The sequence below is a fragment of the Falco naumanni genome, chromosome 7, assembly GCF_017639655.2.
Source record: "Falco naumanni isolate bFalNau1 chromosome 7, bFalNau1.pat, whole genome shotgun sequence".
NCBI classification, from domain to species: Eukaryota; Metazoa; Chordata; class Aves; order Falconiformes; family Falconidae; genus Falco; species Falco naumanni.
In genome coordinates this window covers 35,009,778-35,025,019 of record NC_054060.1, presented here as the reverse complement: position 1 = coordinate 35,025,019, position 15,242 = coordinate 35,009,778, and the positions used below count along the sequence as shown (strand labels likewise).

The 15,242-nt window shown below is 42.3% G+C and overlaps 1 protein-coding gene across 1 annotated transcript; it reads left to right on the top strand.

Annotated features, from left to right (window-relative positions):
* The first annotated feature begins 122 nt into the window (after positions 1 to 122).
* On the top strand, positions 123 to 12,979 carry PSMC6 (proteasome 26S subunit, ATPase 6). Its single transcript, XM_040601289.1, has 14 exons — positions 123 to 281; positions 918 to 997; positions 1,363 to 1,402; positions 1,607 to 1,659; positions 5,338 to 5,405; positions 5,854 to 5,968; positions 6,906 to 6,993; positions 7,199 to 7,260; positions 7,350 to 7,473; positions 7,831 to 7,892; positions 8,890 to 9,010; positions 9,098 to 9,178; positions 11,267 to 11,338; positions 12,499 to 12,979. Exons 1-14 carry the CDS (start codon positions 155 to 157, stop codon positions 12,615 to 12,617), a joined length of 1,212 nt encoding a protein of 403 aa, XP_040457223.1. The 5' UTR covers positions 123 to 154; the 3' UTR covers positions 12,618 to 12,979.
* Positions 12,980 to 15,242: the final 2,263 nt, after the last annotated feature.

Genomic DNA, 15,242 nt, shown 5'->3' with positions numbered 1-15,242 from the left:
CCCGGCTGCGTGTTGGCGCCTGCTGCAATGCGCATGCGCGTCGCTGGGCGCGCACGCCCCCTCCGCGGCGGTGGGGGGCGCTGTGGCAGGGCGGGCGGGCGCGGGGGCGCGCTCCGGGGGGCGGGGCGGGCGCGCGGCCCTGCCCCCGGCGGCCATGGCCCTTCCCGGCATTCCCTATGAGCGGCGGTTGCTCATCATGGCGGACCCGAGAGACAAGGCGCTGCAGGACTACCGCAAGAAGCTGCTGGAGCACAAGGAGATCGACGGCCGCCTCAAGGAGTGTGAGCGCCCACCTGGGGCCGCCGCCCCGCGCCCTCACCCTCGCTGAGCGCCCGGGGAACCCAGAGGGAACCCGGTGGCCGCCGTGCCGGTGCCCGCGCTTCGTCATGGGCCTGGCCGGGCCCCGCGGGGAAGCGGCGGCCGCCCGGCCGAGGGGCGAGCGGGCGGGCAAGGTCTGGCGCCGCGGGCCCCCTCTCCTTCCTGGGAGCCGAGCCCTGGGAACCCCCTCGCTTTGGGATGAAGCCAGGCAGATCTCTTTCGCAGCTTCCCCCCTCCGTAATGTTTTTCTGTCAGCCTTTCGCTGTCCTGTTGCGGTGCCGTCCGTACAGCGTTGTGGCAGCAGCGTGGCCTCCCGTACCCCTGTCAGTGCTGTGCAGAGGCGCGGACGCCTTTGAATTGGAGCTTTTTAAAGGCTGGCTTGGTCTTTTAGATGTCTTTCTGCAGCGCTGTCACGAGTGAGAGGCACCGCTGTGCGGAGGGTGTGCAGGCTCTGGAGCTGCTGAGCAGCAGTGCTTGCAGGAGGGGGCTTGGTGTGCGATCTCCCACAGCCTAGCTCTACCCGCCGCTTTTCGGCTGCGAAAAGGGCGTGATCGTGCCTTTTTGTTGGATTAAATCCTGTGTTTGTTTCCTTTTTCTAGTAAGGGAACAGCTGAAAGAGCTCACCAAGCAATATGAAAAATCAGAAAACGATCTCAAGGCCTTGCAGAGTGTCGGGCAGGTATGTAAGAAAAATGAGATTGTAGCATCCTGTGGTGGTGGTTGACAGTGAACTTGGCTGGAAATAGCATTTAAGTCCATTTTTGGCATCAAGAAAGACTAAGTGGGAACAGTCTGGCTAACATAAATGGGGGCCTTACCATCAGTAATGGGCATACTGAGCATACTGAGCACGTGGGGTAGAGAAGTTTTCTGTGTCCTGGTTACAGAAATGTGTTAAAGAAATAAAAGTACTGGCAAGCAGCGTGAAGCAAGAGAAAGAATTTCAAAGCTGATGATCATCTTCCATGTCCTGAAACACAAATTAAATGTTGTTTTGCAATGGTAATTTATCTGTAGGTTAATGCTGTGTTTATTCTTTTGCAGATTGTTGGCGAAGTTCTTAAACAGCTAACAGAAGAGAAATGTAAGTAGACTGGAGTGTTAGATTCTTTGAGATCTTGAAAATAAACTTTTGTAGTTAAAATCTGGCTAATGATTCTGAGGAGTAAAGAATTAAGAGTATTGGTAATCTAAGTATTGGCAGAAAAATATAACATACTGGATAGTTCAAAAGCAGAATTCAGAGCAGTGAATCAAGTACATTTGATTTGTTTTCTTCTCTCGCCAGTCATTGTGAAGGCTACAAATGGACCAAGATATGTGGTTGGCTGTCGCCGTCAGGTAACTGGTCTATGTGAATATTGGTTCGAAGTTTTGTTTTGGTTGAATATTAACATTGTTTTTCATAAGCTGGGTCTTTAATGTCCATACTGGGATTAAGTATTTTCTTTAATATGTATAGCACCTTGTTTTATACCACTATCTGCTTGCCCTCTCCTTTTGTAGCTGGTAGTAGTGTAACTTCTTAGTAAAGACAAAGCAGTTCACAACATTCCTGGAACTTCACGTGTGTTTTATTCTTTTCCTTGAGTTGAAGCTATGTCTTTCTGTCTGATTTTGAACTCTCTGAAAGTTAATCATCACGATGAAAATTGATCAGCTGTGTAAGGTCTCCATTACTATGTTGTGAATGCAGCATGTGACCATTGCTGTCACAGTGCTGAGCTTTAGATGTAATGTTGTGTAACTGTATATGTTGGTTTTTTCCTAATGCTTTTGCACTCCCGTAAATAATTATGGTAGTTAAGGCCTCTGTTATAAACACTTTGAGGGATTTTTATTCGTCCTTAATGATGGTTTAAAAAAGCCCTGGCATTTCTAGTTCACAGGACAACAGCTTTCTTACCTACATCATAGCCTATAGAAGTTAGACACTTTAATGCAGAACCTTGCTTACAGCATAATCCATCTGCTACAATCAGCAACAACTACTTAGAGGTATTATTTGCTTTTTATTTTTATTAAAAACGTAAAGCAATCTGTTGCAGATGTGATGTAAATGCTTGTTGGTTAACTGAGCACTGAGTGTGACCCACTTAGAGTAATTAAACCCCATAGATTTGCTATTCCTTACCAAAGCTGCCTATTAAGCAGGAACCACAATAGTTGGTGAAAGTGTTCTACAATTGCAGAACTTTTGGGGGAGCAAAGTGAATCTCTAGTTAAATTTCACTACATTTTAAATTTTATTTTGTTACATTCCTGACTTTGAGAAGTGGAAGCAGAGAAGAATATGTATGAAATGTGAAGCTGTAAGGTATCTCTAAACAGAAGTAGTGACCCCAGGGAAGGTTATGCATGCTGAGAAGGCAGCAGCATTTTACTTACTTATTTTAATGCACAAGTAAGTGCAAAATCTTTTAACAGCTCTGACCTCTCAGTGCATCTTGAACTAATTCCTTTGTGGTGGAGAAAGGTAACCTCAGCTGAGCTTTTAACACATCATGATTGTGGCACGTTCTCCTGTATTATTGAAGTGGTGAAAAATAGGAATTCCTTCAGTAAAAGGAGCACTGGGTAGTATTGATGTTAGAGGTGGCTTTTCTTTCTCTTTCTGAAGAGAATCTGATGTTCATTACAGAATTTTGAACTCTTACTGATGCTATGTAAAGACAGAAAAATCTGTTCATAAGACTAACATGTAAATGGTTTTGCAGTGCCACAAATCTCTGGATTAGCTTAAGATTTGTACGTGGAAGTTAAATTGAAGCACGGTGTGATAGAACTCCAATATCCAAAAGTTAACCAACTCTGTTTTAATGATTCATCTGTAATGGTATGATGATGGCTGTAGGAGCCCAGAGGCAACAAGCAAGTGGCAGAGTGGGGAGCCTGTTGTACTCTGAAGAATTTAAAAAGAGGGGCAGAGAGGGGTTTCCAGCTGTCAGAGGAATTCCAGGTGAAGGCCCACAATTAACAATACTTAAGCAGTAAGCACTGAACAGAAGTTGTGCAGCAAATATTTTCCTATGGTGTGTGTTTTTCAGTAAGGATGGACCTTTTCTTCTCCTTTTAGAGACAAACTATTTGAGAAGTGTAGGCACCAATAAGTGTGTTGGTTCCTGTAGTATATACACAAATGTCCTTGACTTTCCTTGAGCATGCTGATGTGATATATTTTTGCTTGCATAAAAAACTGCAAGAATTGCTACTATTGAAATGCTCTTCAAACACATAATGTTAAGCTTCATACCCTTCAAGATGTTGTGGTGCAGACTCACTATTTTCTTTTGCCAGAGTGAACAAAATTTTTTTCTGGAACATAAGTGTATTTAATTCCACCTAGGGGCATGCGAAGTAGTCTTGTGAGGTTCTGTGTTGAAACAGAGCTAAATGCTAAGGACTAGGTTGTGCTTGGACAAACCTGGCATTGCAGCATGTACTTTCAAGTTTATTCTTCAGTAAAAACACTCTTTTGATCTTAAAAGATCCTTTATTTGATACCAGAGACTAGAAAAACATATCCATGATTGTTTTCAAAATGTCAAAATATCAAGGCAAATAATTTCCCATGGAGTGTTTCACAGACTAGAAGAACTAGTTTCTAATTAAAGTCCTTGTGGTTGTGCCACTGAGGAAGGAGAGTGACGCTGTTTAAATTGAAACAAAATTACTTCCCTATGTAAAGTGCATTTCCTAAGGAATTCAAGGTTTCTCTTTGTTTTCTTCTCACTGCAGCATAACTTAGATCTATTGGTCAATGTTGAATCTGATAGAATTTCAAGCCTTTACAGATTTCTTAAGATTAGGCAGCTGGAAAGAGGTCTTACTAATGCCCCCAGTAATAGAGTGACAGTTTGATCCTAAACACTACTAGAGACTCGAGGACCCACGTGAGCAAGTGACCTTATAAATCCCTACAGCAGGGGTGATGGGAAGCTTCAGGCAGTGCTTGTAGACAGCTATCAAAATCCTTGTTCAGATGCCATCGAATAAATAGGCTTCATATTCTTCAAATGTGGATTGAGCGCCTCTTAAAAAAAAATTATAAATTGGTGAGGTAATCTCTATGAAAGTTGTTCAAGGTTGGGTTGTGTGAGTAGCGAGATTGTTCTCCTGGACCAGGTTTCTTAAAAACAAGGTGATAAACACAAGTTAGTTATTTTAATCCCAGCAGAATTTACCAGGGTGTACTGGAATAGGACTGCTAATGTGTTTAAAAATCTCATAAAAAAAGAGTAAGCAGACAGAAACTGCTGAGGCAGATGAGTCGGGCATCTGAGGTAAATGTTACCAAGAGAATAACTGGAACGGCTGACTTTGCAGATGGGATATAAGTGGATATGTGAAAATATGCAAATGATGGAAGGCTTGGAGAAAATAGGTTAGGAACATCTGTTCACCCTTTCTGTCAGTCCAGAAATGAGAAGGCTGTTGAGTAGAAGGGTGACAAGTTCAGACTTAAATAGGCAGGCTGTTTTGTGTGTTCTGGAAGGATTGCTTACTTGTTTTGAAACAACTGGTTCTGTCTTGTGTCGAGCAAAGGGGAGGATTAGATCTCTTACTAATCCAGTCAGATTGACAGCACTAAAAGAAAGATAAAAATAATTACAGTCTAGAAAATAGTATTTGTTTTCAAAAGTGGTAGAGGTAAGTTAATGACTTGCTGTTCAATGACCCATTTCAATGTTAACAAAAATTCTTCTGGTCTGGTTTAGCTTAGCTGGTGTCCAGTTGTGACAGCTGGTTCATCGATCTAGGCCAGCTCCTGGATTGCTGCTTCTGAAGATTGTATTCCCATGAAACATCTGGCCAGCTTTTTCCCAGTTTAAGCATTCCTGAATATGGTGGTAACAGGACACAGTCTACTAAATAAGATGCTTGGCATGTAGCTCAGTAGCCTTGTTTTCTTCTTGTGTGTGATTGAGCAAAGAGTGCAAGCTACAGTAAGCATCTTGGCTAAAACCATACGTTGTTTTGGAGTGTGGTTCTAATTGAAATACCTTCTTTGTGATCTAGCTTGACAAAAGTAAGCTGAAGCCGGGGACAAGAGTTGCTCTGGATATGACCACCCTGACTATTATGAGGTAGGTTTCTGCTCTACAGCTGCTCTTCTGCTCATCATATAAAGGGGGAAAAGTAGTGATCCAAGTAGGTTATTCAAACCTTTATGTAATCAGTTCTGTAATATTTTGTAAATGTTTTCTGCAAAGCAGTACTTATGTAAGGACAATTACTCTGAGAGAATGCTTATGCATCTATTATATATAGTTTAAAAAGAAATTGGTTGTTCTTCTAAAACAAAAAAATTCAGTTACAACTCAGCATTTTCAGCGGTGTTTCAGGCTTTGGTTTAAAACTTGAACAAGTTTGCTAGGTTTGGGGTTTATTTTGTTTTTTCAACAAACATACTTGTCTTGTTACCAAGGTTAGAGAAAAAGAAATAATTTCATAGCTGCTGTAAAATTTATTGCAATAACTTTATAAATGTGTCTGCACCATGAAAAATGTCTACTCTTAACTCTTCTTTTCCAGATATTTGCCAAGGGAAGTGGATCCATTGGTTTATAATATGTCTCATGAAGATCCAGGGGATGTTTCATATTCGGAGATTGGAGGGTTGTCAGAACAAATCAGAGAACTGCGAGAGGTATCCAATATCTCAAACCCACATATCAGATAGTGGTGTATGTTCTGAATGAAGTTTTTCAGGGCAAAAATGTGTTACTGATGTTTATCCTAAACTATCGTGAGACAGACTGTTAAAGGATCCTACTACATTAGTGCTTCCCATGTTTCATTAACTTAGACCTCATTTTCCTATATTGGAAGATAACTTCTGAAGCATTGTTTAAATGTTTTTCAGCTTTGTAATTCTCTTTGTGGCAAACAGCAGCATGATGGTGGGGTGCTGGTGCGCTCATACTGAAGTAATCCTGTTCGTTGGGGCATCAGTGCTGCCGGCTGTGCAAGCCTGCCCAGGAATGCGGGTGTTTGAAGAACTCGTGCTGCTGTGAGCTAACTGACTGTAGCAGAGATTGTGTGCTGTGCGCTTACTTAGCAGTAGCAGGGAAAGATTATTCTTACCAAGCCCAGTTCTCAAACTGGCGATATCTTATCTCTGCTGTTACAGAAGCTTGGATTGAGATTAAAATGAAGAAAATCCTCCAAAGAAGAGGGTTTGAAGAATCCAAGACCCTTTAGGCTAAGGGAGTGCCATGAAGTCAAGTGGGAGGGCATAGTTAGGATTGACAACCAGCAAAGCAAACTTGAATTTTGCACAAAAGCTACTGGAATCACTCTGGGTAGTGGTGTTAAGGCAGCAGCAAAACATGGTTTGAGCGGTGTTGAGGGAAACAAGCCGTTGCAGAGTTAAAGTCTGAGCAACGAGGGCAGGATTGTGGATCAATCCATTAGATCAATCTGATGTTTTCTTACTGGACTGTTTCTCATACAAAATATGCTGCCCAGATACATAAGAATACAGGTGTCTGGAAAACAGGCTGACGAGTGTACCATTAGCTTCCTGGGATTGCTGATCCATTTTAAAACTCACAGTCTTTGTTTGTTTATCTGTCTTTTCATAGGTAATAGAATTGCCACTTACAAACCCAGAATTATTCCAGCGTGTGGGAATTATACCTCCAAAAGGCTGCTTGCTCTATGGCCCCCCTGGTGAGTCTCATGAAAGGATAGCGAATGCTTAGCTGTCACTCTCAAATTGTGGTAATAGCCTTCTTTGTTTTTCTTTTCTTCTTGTGTTTTCTTTTTTTTTTTTATTCCTTTCTTCTTCTTTTTTCATTCCTTCTCTTTTTTTGGAAGTCAGTAGCATGCAGTATTCTATTACTAGTTAAACAGCTTCAATCTCTTGTCTGTCCAGGTACAGGGAAAACACTTCTGGCCAGAGCTGTTGCTAGCCAGCTTGACTGCAACTTCCTAAAGGTAGTGTACACTTACTCCTCTGGTCATACACATGCTTGATCTGTTTGCTCTCCAGTCTCTTCATCCACACGTCTTCTGTCTTTCAAAAGGTTGTGTCAAGTTCGATAGTGGACAAGTACATTGGTGAAAGTGCACGACTGATCAGAGAGATGTTCAATTATGCCAGAGACCATCAGCCGTGTATCATTTTCATGGATGAGATAGATGCTATTGGTAAGGCTAATGGCCTGGAGGATGGCTAGAGTCTCCTTTTAATGCTGAAATAAGCTATGAAGCCATGATCTGTTGTTTTAGAGACCGTGTGCATGTTTGTTCAGAAGAAACATAATGAGACAAGTGGTTCAGCTTCTTCCTGTAGCTATTGCAGCTAGCTTAGAACCATACCTGTTCATATCTGGCTTGGATATTTCTTACTATATGAAAAAGCATTTTAAAAATGTGTGTGTTTAACTCTTTAAATACCACCCCTCCTTCCCCCCAGTCTAAAAGTGATACCTAATTGTCTTCAGACTTGTATTATTTTTGCCTCCATATAATACTATTATAACTTAAGAGTTTGGTATGCTGCAGGTGGTCGCCGTTTTTCTGAAGGCACCTCAGCTGACAGAGAAATTCAGAGGACTCTGATGGAGGTGAGTGTCTGATCCCTGACTACATCTTGTGTATTAAATAATAACACAGATGGGAATTGTTACACTATGGTCTGGCTTGGTAGAACTTTTTCCGAGTTAATAATCTTAAGCTAAAAAGGAACTAGGTGATACTTTTACAAAAGACAGCTGCACATCCTGATAACTCAGCCATGAATTCAACTTGGAGACAAATTGAAAGAATCTTTAAAATTGTGAAAATTATTTGGGATATTTTCTCTTCTTACTGTGACTTGACTTTGCTGCTGCTTACTGCATAGTCTTTGAAGTTTTGGAGGGCCCCTCTTTTAGTCCCAGACACTTAACAATTTTAGAACTGTTGCAATTCAATTTTCAAAACTAGGAGAAGTAGTTGTATTTCTTTGTTTCGCTGCTAATTGGTCTGGTAAACTGGGTTGTGTGAAGAGAATTTTAAAACCATTGGTGACAATTAAGAACTCTGAAGCTAATGGGAAACTTCATTGGCCTATGTTTGCAAGCAGTGTGCCTGATTCAAAAGAATGTGTCTGCCTTACATAAAGAATTAAATTACTGTGACCAAAGAGCAAGTACTTTGAATCTTCACAATGAAATGTCTTCGTATGTGTGTATTAGTATTCTAGAGGCTGTTCTCCAAGTCTAATTTGAATGTCCTGTACTTAGTGCAATACAATTAAAATGTGTCAGCCAGCCATTGGCTCCTTTAGTCCTTGCACTGTTTTCATTGCTTTATTGTTTTAGCCACATCTTTCACGTTTGAGCTCTGCTTTGCTCAGTATCTTTTTCTCTGGGCAAAACATTTTCAGCGTCTCTTTTCAGCTCTTTATTTCTTATAGAATACTCAGGGAGCTTGCAGCCTTTCATTAAAAGGCTTGTAGCATTTTTTTCTGACTTACCTTTACTGCTTTTACACCTCGCTGAAAACACACAGAAAATAAGTAAATAGATCTCACTAGGAAGGTTTTGGGTTGTTTAAAAACAAACGTCTGTTTTCTATTAGTTATTGAATCAGATGGATGGATTCGATACTCTGCACAGAGTTAAAATGATTATGGCTACGAACAGACCAGACACTCTGGATCCTGCACTTCTGCGGCCTGGAAGACTGGATAGAAAAATCCGTGAGTTACTACTTCTCAGTGGCTGGAAGGAAGATATCCATATGAATTGTGCTTTTCTGCTTTTATTAAAGCTGTATTTCTTCCTAGATATTGATCTACCAAATGAACAAGCCAGGTTAGATATTTTGAAGATTCATGCAGGTCCTATCACTAAACATGGTGAAATAGGTAAGTAGGAAGCTACCTGGATATCCTTCCTACTTCTGTTTGTGAAAATATGAAGGGTGTGAGTTGTTAGGATGACTCTGCCCTTCTAATTCTTACCCTTACACTGGCCACCCAACTTTCCTTCTCTTGGGATTCTACTTTTTTTTCTTTTAATGCATCCTGATTGAACTGTTGCTAAGTCTTCCTTTGCAAAGGAAAACCGAACATAAACCCTTGGAGCACAGTTGTAAACTGGAAAATCAACATGATTCTCATCAGATACTTTCCTGTTTCTAAAGGAATAGCTTAATGCAAGTAACAGCATTCTTATTAGCTCCCCTCCCCCCCCCGCCTTCTCTGCAAAGAAAGAAGAATTGTTACTGCAGAAATCTGAAAACATTAAAGAATCTTTAAAAGTCACAGAGCAACTTACTTTGGACATGGTGTAATGAAAACCTTGTTGTTTGGAACAAGGCTTGTCTTTGGTTAGTGGTGTAGATCGCTCTCCCCAGAGGTTAAGGGGGAGAAGTATCTATTGGGTGAAACGGGGAAGGTTTATTTAATGACTCTGTTACTCTAAGCTAACCAGAGTCTTAGTTTCACAGTGACACTTAGGAGCTTTCTTAAAAAAAAAAAAGTAATTGTGATTTGCCTTTAAAATGACATTTGGCTGCCTTTTATTTCAATAAGGCCCCACAGACCCTGCCTGCTTGTTCCCAGCCCCTGGCTCTTTGCTGACATGAGCTATTCATGCAGCCAGGCAGCAGGATCTGGATAGTGGAACTGATCTCGTTCACCATCTGGCTGCATAAACAGCTGCAGCTCAACAGAGGGGATGGCTCGGGAGTGGGAGTGAGCTGGGGGAGGGTGAGAGGGATGAGGATTGCCTTTCTTAGTATCACTGTTGGCTTAAACATGCATGCATGCATGCCACCGTAGTCTAAGGTAGAGAAGGCACTCCAAAGCAAATAATGAACCTGATGTAAAGTACTTCATCCTGTTTCCTGTATCTTTGGGCACTGGAGTAGGAGCAGGGTAGGATCATTTGTTTACACCATTTAACAACTTGAGATGTCAGATGTGTACTAGCTAAATTTCAGAATGTGATGTGGGAAGACTGCAATGCTCAGCTTTATCCTGAAATGAAGGCCAGAACTTAGCGGCAAGGTGGGGTATGAATTGCATTAAAATTCAAAGGTAACGACCTGTTCCAGTTTCCAGCATGAGATTCTCCTGCTGTGGGAAGAACCTAAACTCATAAACCTTGCAATGTTTGATATTGCTTAGTCCCTTTGCTTTTTTTTTGCTGCTTTTTTTTTTTTTTTTTTTACTTTCCAGTTATGGGAAAATTTGTTTGTTGGACGTTGTGCTACGTGGAATTAAAATACAGTGGAATTAATACATGGAATTAAAATACAAACCCTAATCTCTTAAGTTTTTTTGATTCTTAAGATAAAAATGTTCAGTTCAAATGTTTTGAATTTCATACAGAAGGTGAACTGTTTTGAAAAGTTTTGTAGAAAGTTGATGGTGGGGGTTTTTTTGGGTTTGTTTGTTTGTTTTTTTTAAATCAGCAGCCTCGCAAAAGCCAAAACTTGCTGGAGGCTTAACAGGTGCAGTGTTTTAGAAATTGATTCTAATAACTATAACCGTAGCCACTATTTTAGTAAGTATATGTGCATAAAATACCAGTTTTAATATATCAAGACATCAAATGCCTTTAGTAGGTGCAGTTATTTTAAGTGGGAAGAGACTGAGTTATGATCACTTGGTGATAAGTTTTCTGGTTGGTTACATCATTTAAATGATAAGTATATTGCCTTGATGTAGCTTTTCTTGCATTTCATGTTGATGCTTGTAACCACAAGTTAGTGACTTTGGGATTTAATTATATAATACAAGCTTTTGGCTGCAGTGCATTTCTGCGGTATATTTAACGGAAGGGGTAAGACAGCTGATGATTTCAGTTAAATTAATGTATCAGTCTAGTGGACAGCTATTTATTTGCAGTAAAATCAAAGTAGAGTCTTAGTTGGATATGTATTTTGTTGGCATCTGTAATTAGAAGTGTGAATTTATTTCTAATTGGCATTAATGTTTTGTGAATAGATTATGAAGCAATTGTGAAGCTTTCAGATGGCTTTAATGGAGCAGACTTGAGAAATGTCTGTACTGAAGCAGGTATTTTCTTAACTCTTAATTTTGGTGTGCTAAGTCTTGGTTAACGCTGAACATTCAAGCTGGTTCTTTGATACTTCTGTCAATGGATTAAAATCGGGAAGTCAAAAATGTTCTGCTGGAACACAGCACTTGTTCACTGATGCTCACTTTTTGTATTCCTTTCTTAAGGGCTAGATAGCATTTACTTAATGGAAATGTTAGTGTCTGGACAGTACCAAAATGCCGAAAGAGTTGCACGTTTCACAGCATGGCACACACATCTGGACTGTTAAGCATTAGCAGCAGCCTGGTGATACGCCCTGAAGCTTCAATGGAACAACTTGGAAGAAAATATTTTTGCTTTCTTCGAAGTTTCCTTATGATCTGTACAGTCACCCAGAACTTGATTCTTTACATCCTTCCTCTAAGGTTACCGATGAGTAACAAGTCTTTTAGCAGGTGTGCAGATAAACCAGCTGGGCACAGCAACAGTCCAGCTGATACATGCAGATCTGCTGCCAGTTCAGAGCAGCAGCATTGCGTTCGTGTGACATGACATCTGCTAATATCCCGTGCCGTAGGCAAGCTGGATCACACAGAGTTACGTGGATTTGGGCACTATCCTGTGGCATGTGTGATACAAAAGGTTATCTGTAGTTCAGATTCAGCACAATGGGAGGAAAAACCAAGCCATGTCATTTCTGAACTGGAGCTGGCCTCTAACCACTTGTTGGCCGAGTATTGTGACATATGTCATCTTGTCCCATGAGAACTAAAAAGATTCCAGAAACAGCGACGGTACCCCTTTTTCTCCTTTTTGTAAAGAATCCAAGTTTCTTAGTACCTGGGTGACTGGAGAGTTAATACTATTACATGCTTTTTCCACATTGTAAATTCATTGTAGGGTTTGCCTGCATGAGAAGGCTGAGTAACACAGTACGTATGCACTCATAGTTCACACAAGTCGTAAATTTCATCTTAGCAATCACCTAGTTCAGAAAGGTGACCTCACTGAAGTTTACTTCTCTTCCTCACATCCAGTACCTGCATGTAAAAGTTTACATGCTAACAGTGTAACTTGGATCTGTTTTCACTTCAATTTGAGTGATTCTTTATGTACTGTCTTCTCTACTGTTGCTGCAAGAAGCACCAACTTATTCCTGTTAAATTACTCTTCACAGGTATGTTTGCGATCCGTGCTGATCATGACTTTGTAGTTCAGGAAGACTTCATGAAAGCTGTGAGAAAAGTGGCTGATTCTAAGAAGCTGGAGTCCAAGCTTGACTACAAACCTGTTTAACCATATAACTTGTGATTGACTGCACATGTCATGCTGGATTGATGTATAAAAAGAGAGAAATAATGTTCCTCTTTATTATTTTAAGGTGTTTGTGTAACGTAGCTAGTAATTTGGTAACACTAGTTGCAAGTTGGCTGCACAAGTGTGTTTTCTGTACAATTCTGAAATGCAATATTCATTACAGCCCAGGTTAAGTAAAATGTGTGGAGACGTGTTCTGTTAGCAGTTACGGTTGGAATTTATAAATGTGCCTGAAAGGGTTAGCAGACTTTCAGAAAGTAATTTTGTTTTGTGACTTTTTTATATCGGTAAATTTCCTTTCCCCAAACAATTTATGAATAAAACTTGTTTAAATCTGCTTATCCTGGTGTACCTTCTCTGTAACTGTTGAAGAGGGTTGAATTATGTGTCTTCAGAATTTGAAGAGGAACTTTTCCCTGGTGTAGGGATTGTATTGGAGTCCTATGCTTACATACCAAATGGAGGCCACCCTCTCTCAGACAGAGAGGAGAGACAAGCGGTGTTTACTCCACTGCTGAAGTCTGGGAAGAGAATTTAGCTGAGCTAGCATAATTATTGCAGGAAGTCAGTGAGTCTTTTAAATAAGTTTGCTGTCTTTCCTTATGCTGGGATAACTCCTGTCCTGAATGCCAGCTATAGACAAAGGCATCCAAGTGGAGGTGGAGAAACTGACAGCAGTTTGATAGGTAAAAGTTTTGGTTACAGCTTTTGGGGGGGTGGGGGAGATAGGCGAGATGGGATTTCCTTTCCAAGTTCCCATTTCAGCTGCTCTGTATAGACAGGAACTGTCCAATATAATTTGAACCTGCAGTGCTTTAGGTGCACCAAGTGGGGTACCTAATACTTCTGGCGTGCTGAACGGGGCTTTGCCATGCAACTTACCTTCCGAGGCTGGAAACTGGCCATATGCTGGTTGCCTTTGTGCTCCCTGAAAGTTGACTGCTGCAGCTGAGTAATCACTGAAACAAAAATGTAGAGGCTAAGATGTTGGTGTTCTTAAGGGCATCTGTCACTATGCCTTTTTGTTTCCCAATCAGTTCCACCTGAGGGGTGTGCATGCAGATTGACTGCACTGTGCAACTTGCCTAAATGTTGGGCTGGAACAGTAGTCTACTAGACTGTACTTCTGACTAGTTTTAATTATCCTAATTGGATTACTCTGGGCATGCTCAGCTGACAGACAAATACATTAGATTAACTCTAGACTTCCCAGCAAACATGCTGCTTAACAGCATCTCCCTGGCAGTTTTAATAGCCATGTTCTATTTCTTCCCCCATCAGCGTGAGACAAAACAGCGTAGGGTGTGGAACAGTTACAACAGGACAGGTAACAACATTTCCATGTTTATATGGCTAATGGTTATTACGGCCTTTTTTTTTTTTCCTGGTTAGTGTGAAAACTTCCTCTCATGACTCTGTCAGGAGAGTAAAAATGCAAATCTCACTTTTAGTTTACCGTAAGGCTCTTTTGAGTGCAGCTTGTACAGAGCTGCTAGGTCTGAGCACTACAGCCAGTGTGCTTGGAACAATTAGAAGTTTCTGAGCACTGCGGTGATATAAACAGTGGGCTGAGCTTCTGGCGTTACCTTGGAGGAGGGTAAAAGGTGGCAAACTGTTTCTGGAAGCCCTGTGAATGTTTATAGCTCGTTTTTGAAGTTCAGGCATAAGTAAGGCTACTGACACACATCCCTGTTCCTATTCTTGATGCCAGCTTTAGGTGGGAGCTGCAGTTTTGCTGTCGCTTTTTCCTTTGCCGACTCATTTTCCATCGTTCACTGAAAGGAAGTTGCAGTGCTGAAGGAACAGTTGCTGAAACGTGATCGTCAAAGGTTTCTCAAGGTGGGAAATGAGCAAATAAGCAAAACGTTTTAATAGTTTGGGGTGGTACCCTCAGAGTCCAGCAGAACATGGGACCAGGTAACCTCAAACAAAGCAGAGAAATAGGTTCCTGCCCCAAGACTGGTGTGTCAGAGGGCCTCTCCCATGCACAAAGAGGCCCTGTTTGAAAATAACCCCCATTACAGTGTCAGCTCAAATTGGGAGGCAAGCAGTGTCTATCTGATGGCAGATAAGTGTCTGCTGGCCGAAATGGAAGCGGTTTGATCTGTGCACGGGGAGGAAAAGGCTACAAGCAACAGCAGGGTGGAGCAGCAAGAAGAACAGCTTTGGAAGCGTTACGGCTGCGCCATGGTGCCATGGTGGGGAGCATGCCCAAGTGCCGTGGCAGCCCAGGCATGAGGCGCTTTGGGCCTGTGCGTCGACTGGACCTTGATCGCCTGGAAGCCGCGGCGGCCAGAGAGCCCGTTGTAGAAGTTCTTAATTGGGGTGGCGAGGAGTTAACGAAGGGGTGCGGGGTGGGGGGGCACCCCCGCCGCTGCCCGGCTTCGCCTCAGGACGGCCCGACAGGGAGAGGACGACGCCGCGCGCGCCCGTTGCCACCTCACAGCGGCGGGGGCGCGGCCGCCGCGCGCGCCGGGTCCCCGCCCCTCGGGCCGTTGGCGGCCCCGCCCTCGCGCGCGGCGGCTGGTTCGGGGCGGGGCGGGGGTGGGGGCGCTGCCGCCGCTGGAGCGGAGCCCGGGGGCGGGCGGAAGGGAGGGGGAGCGG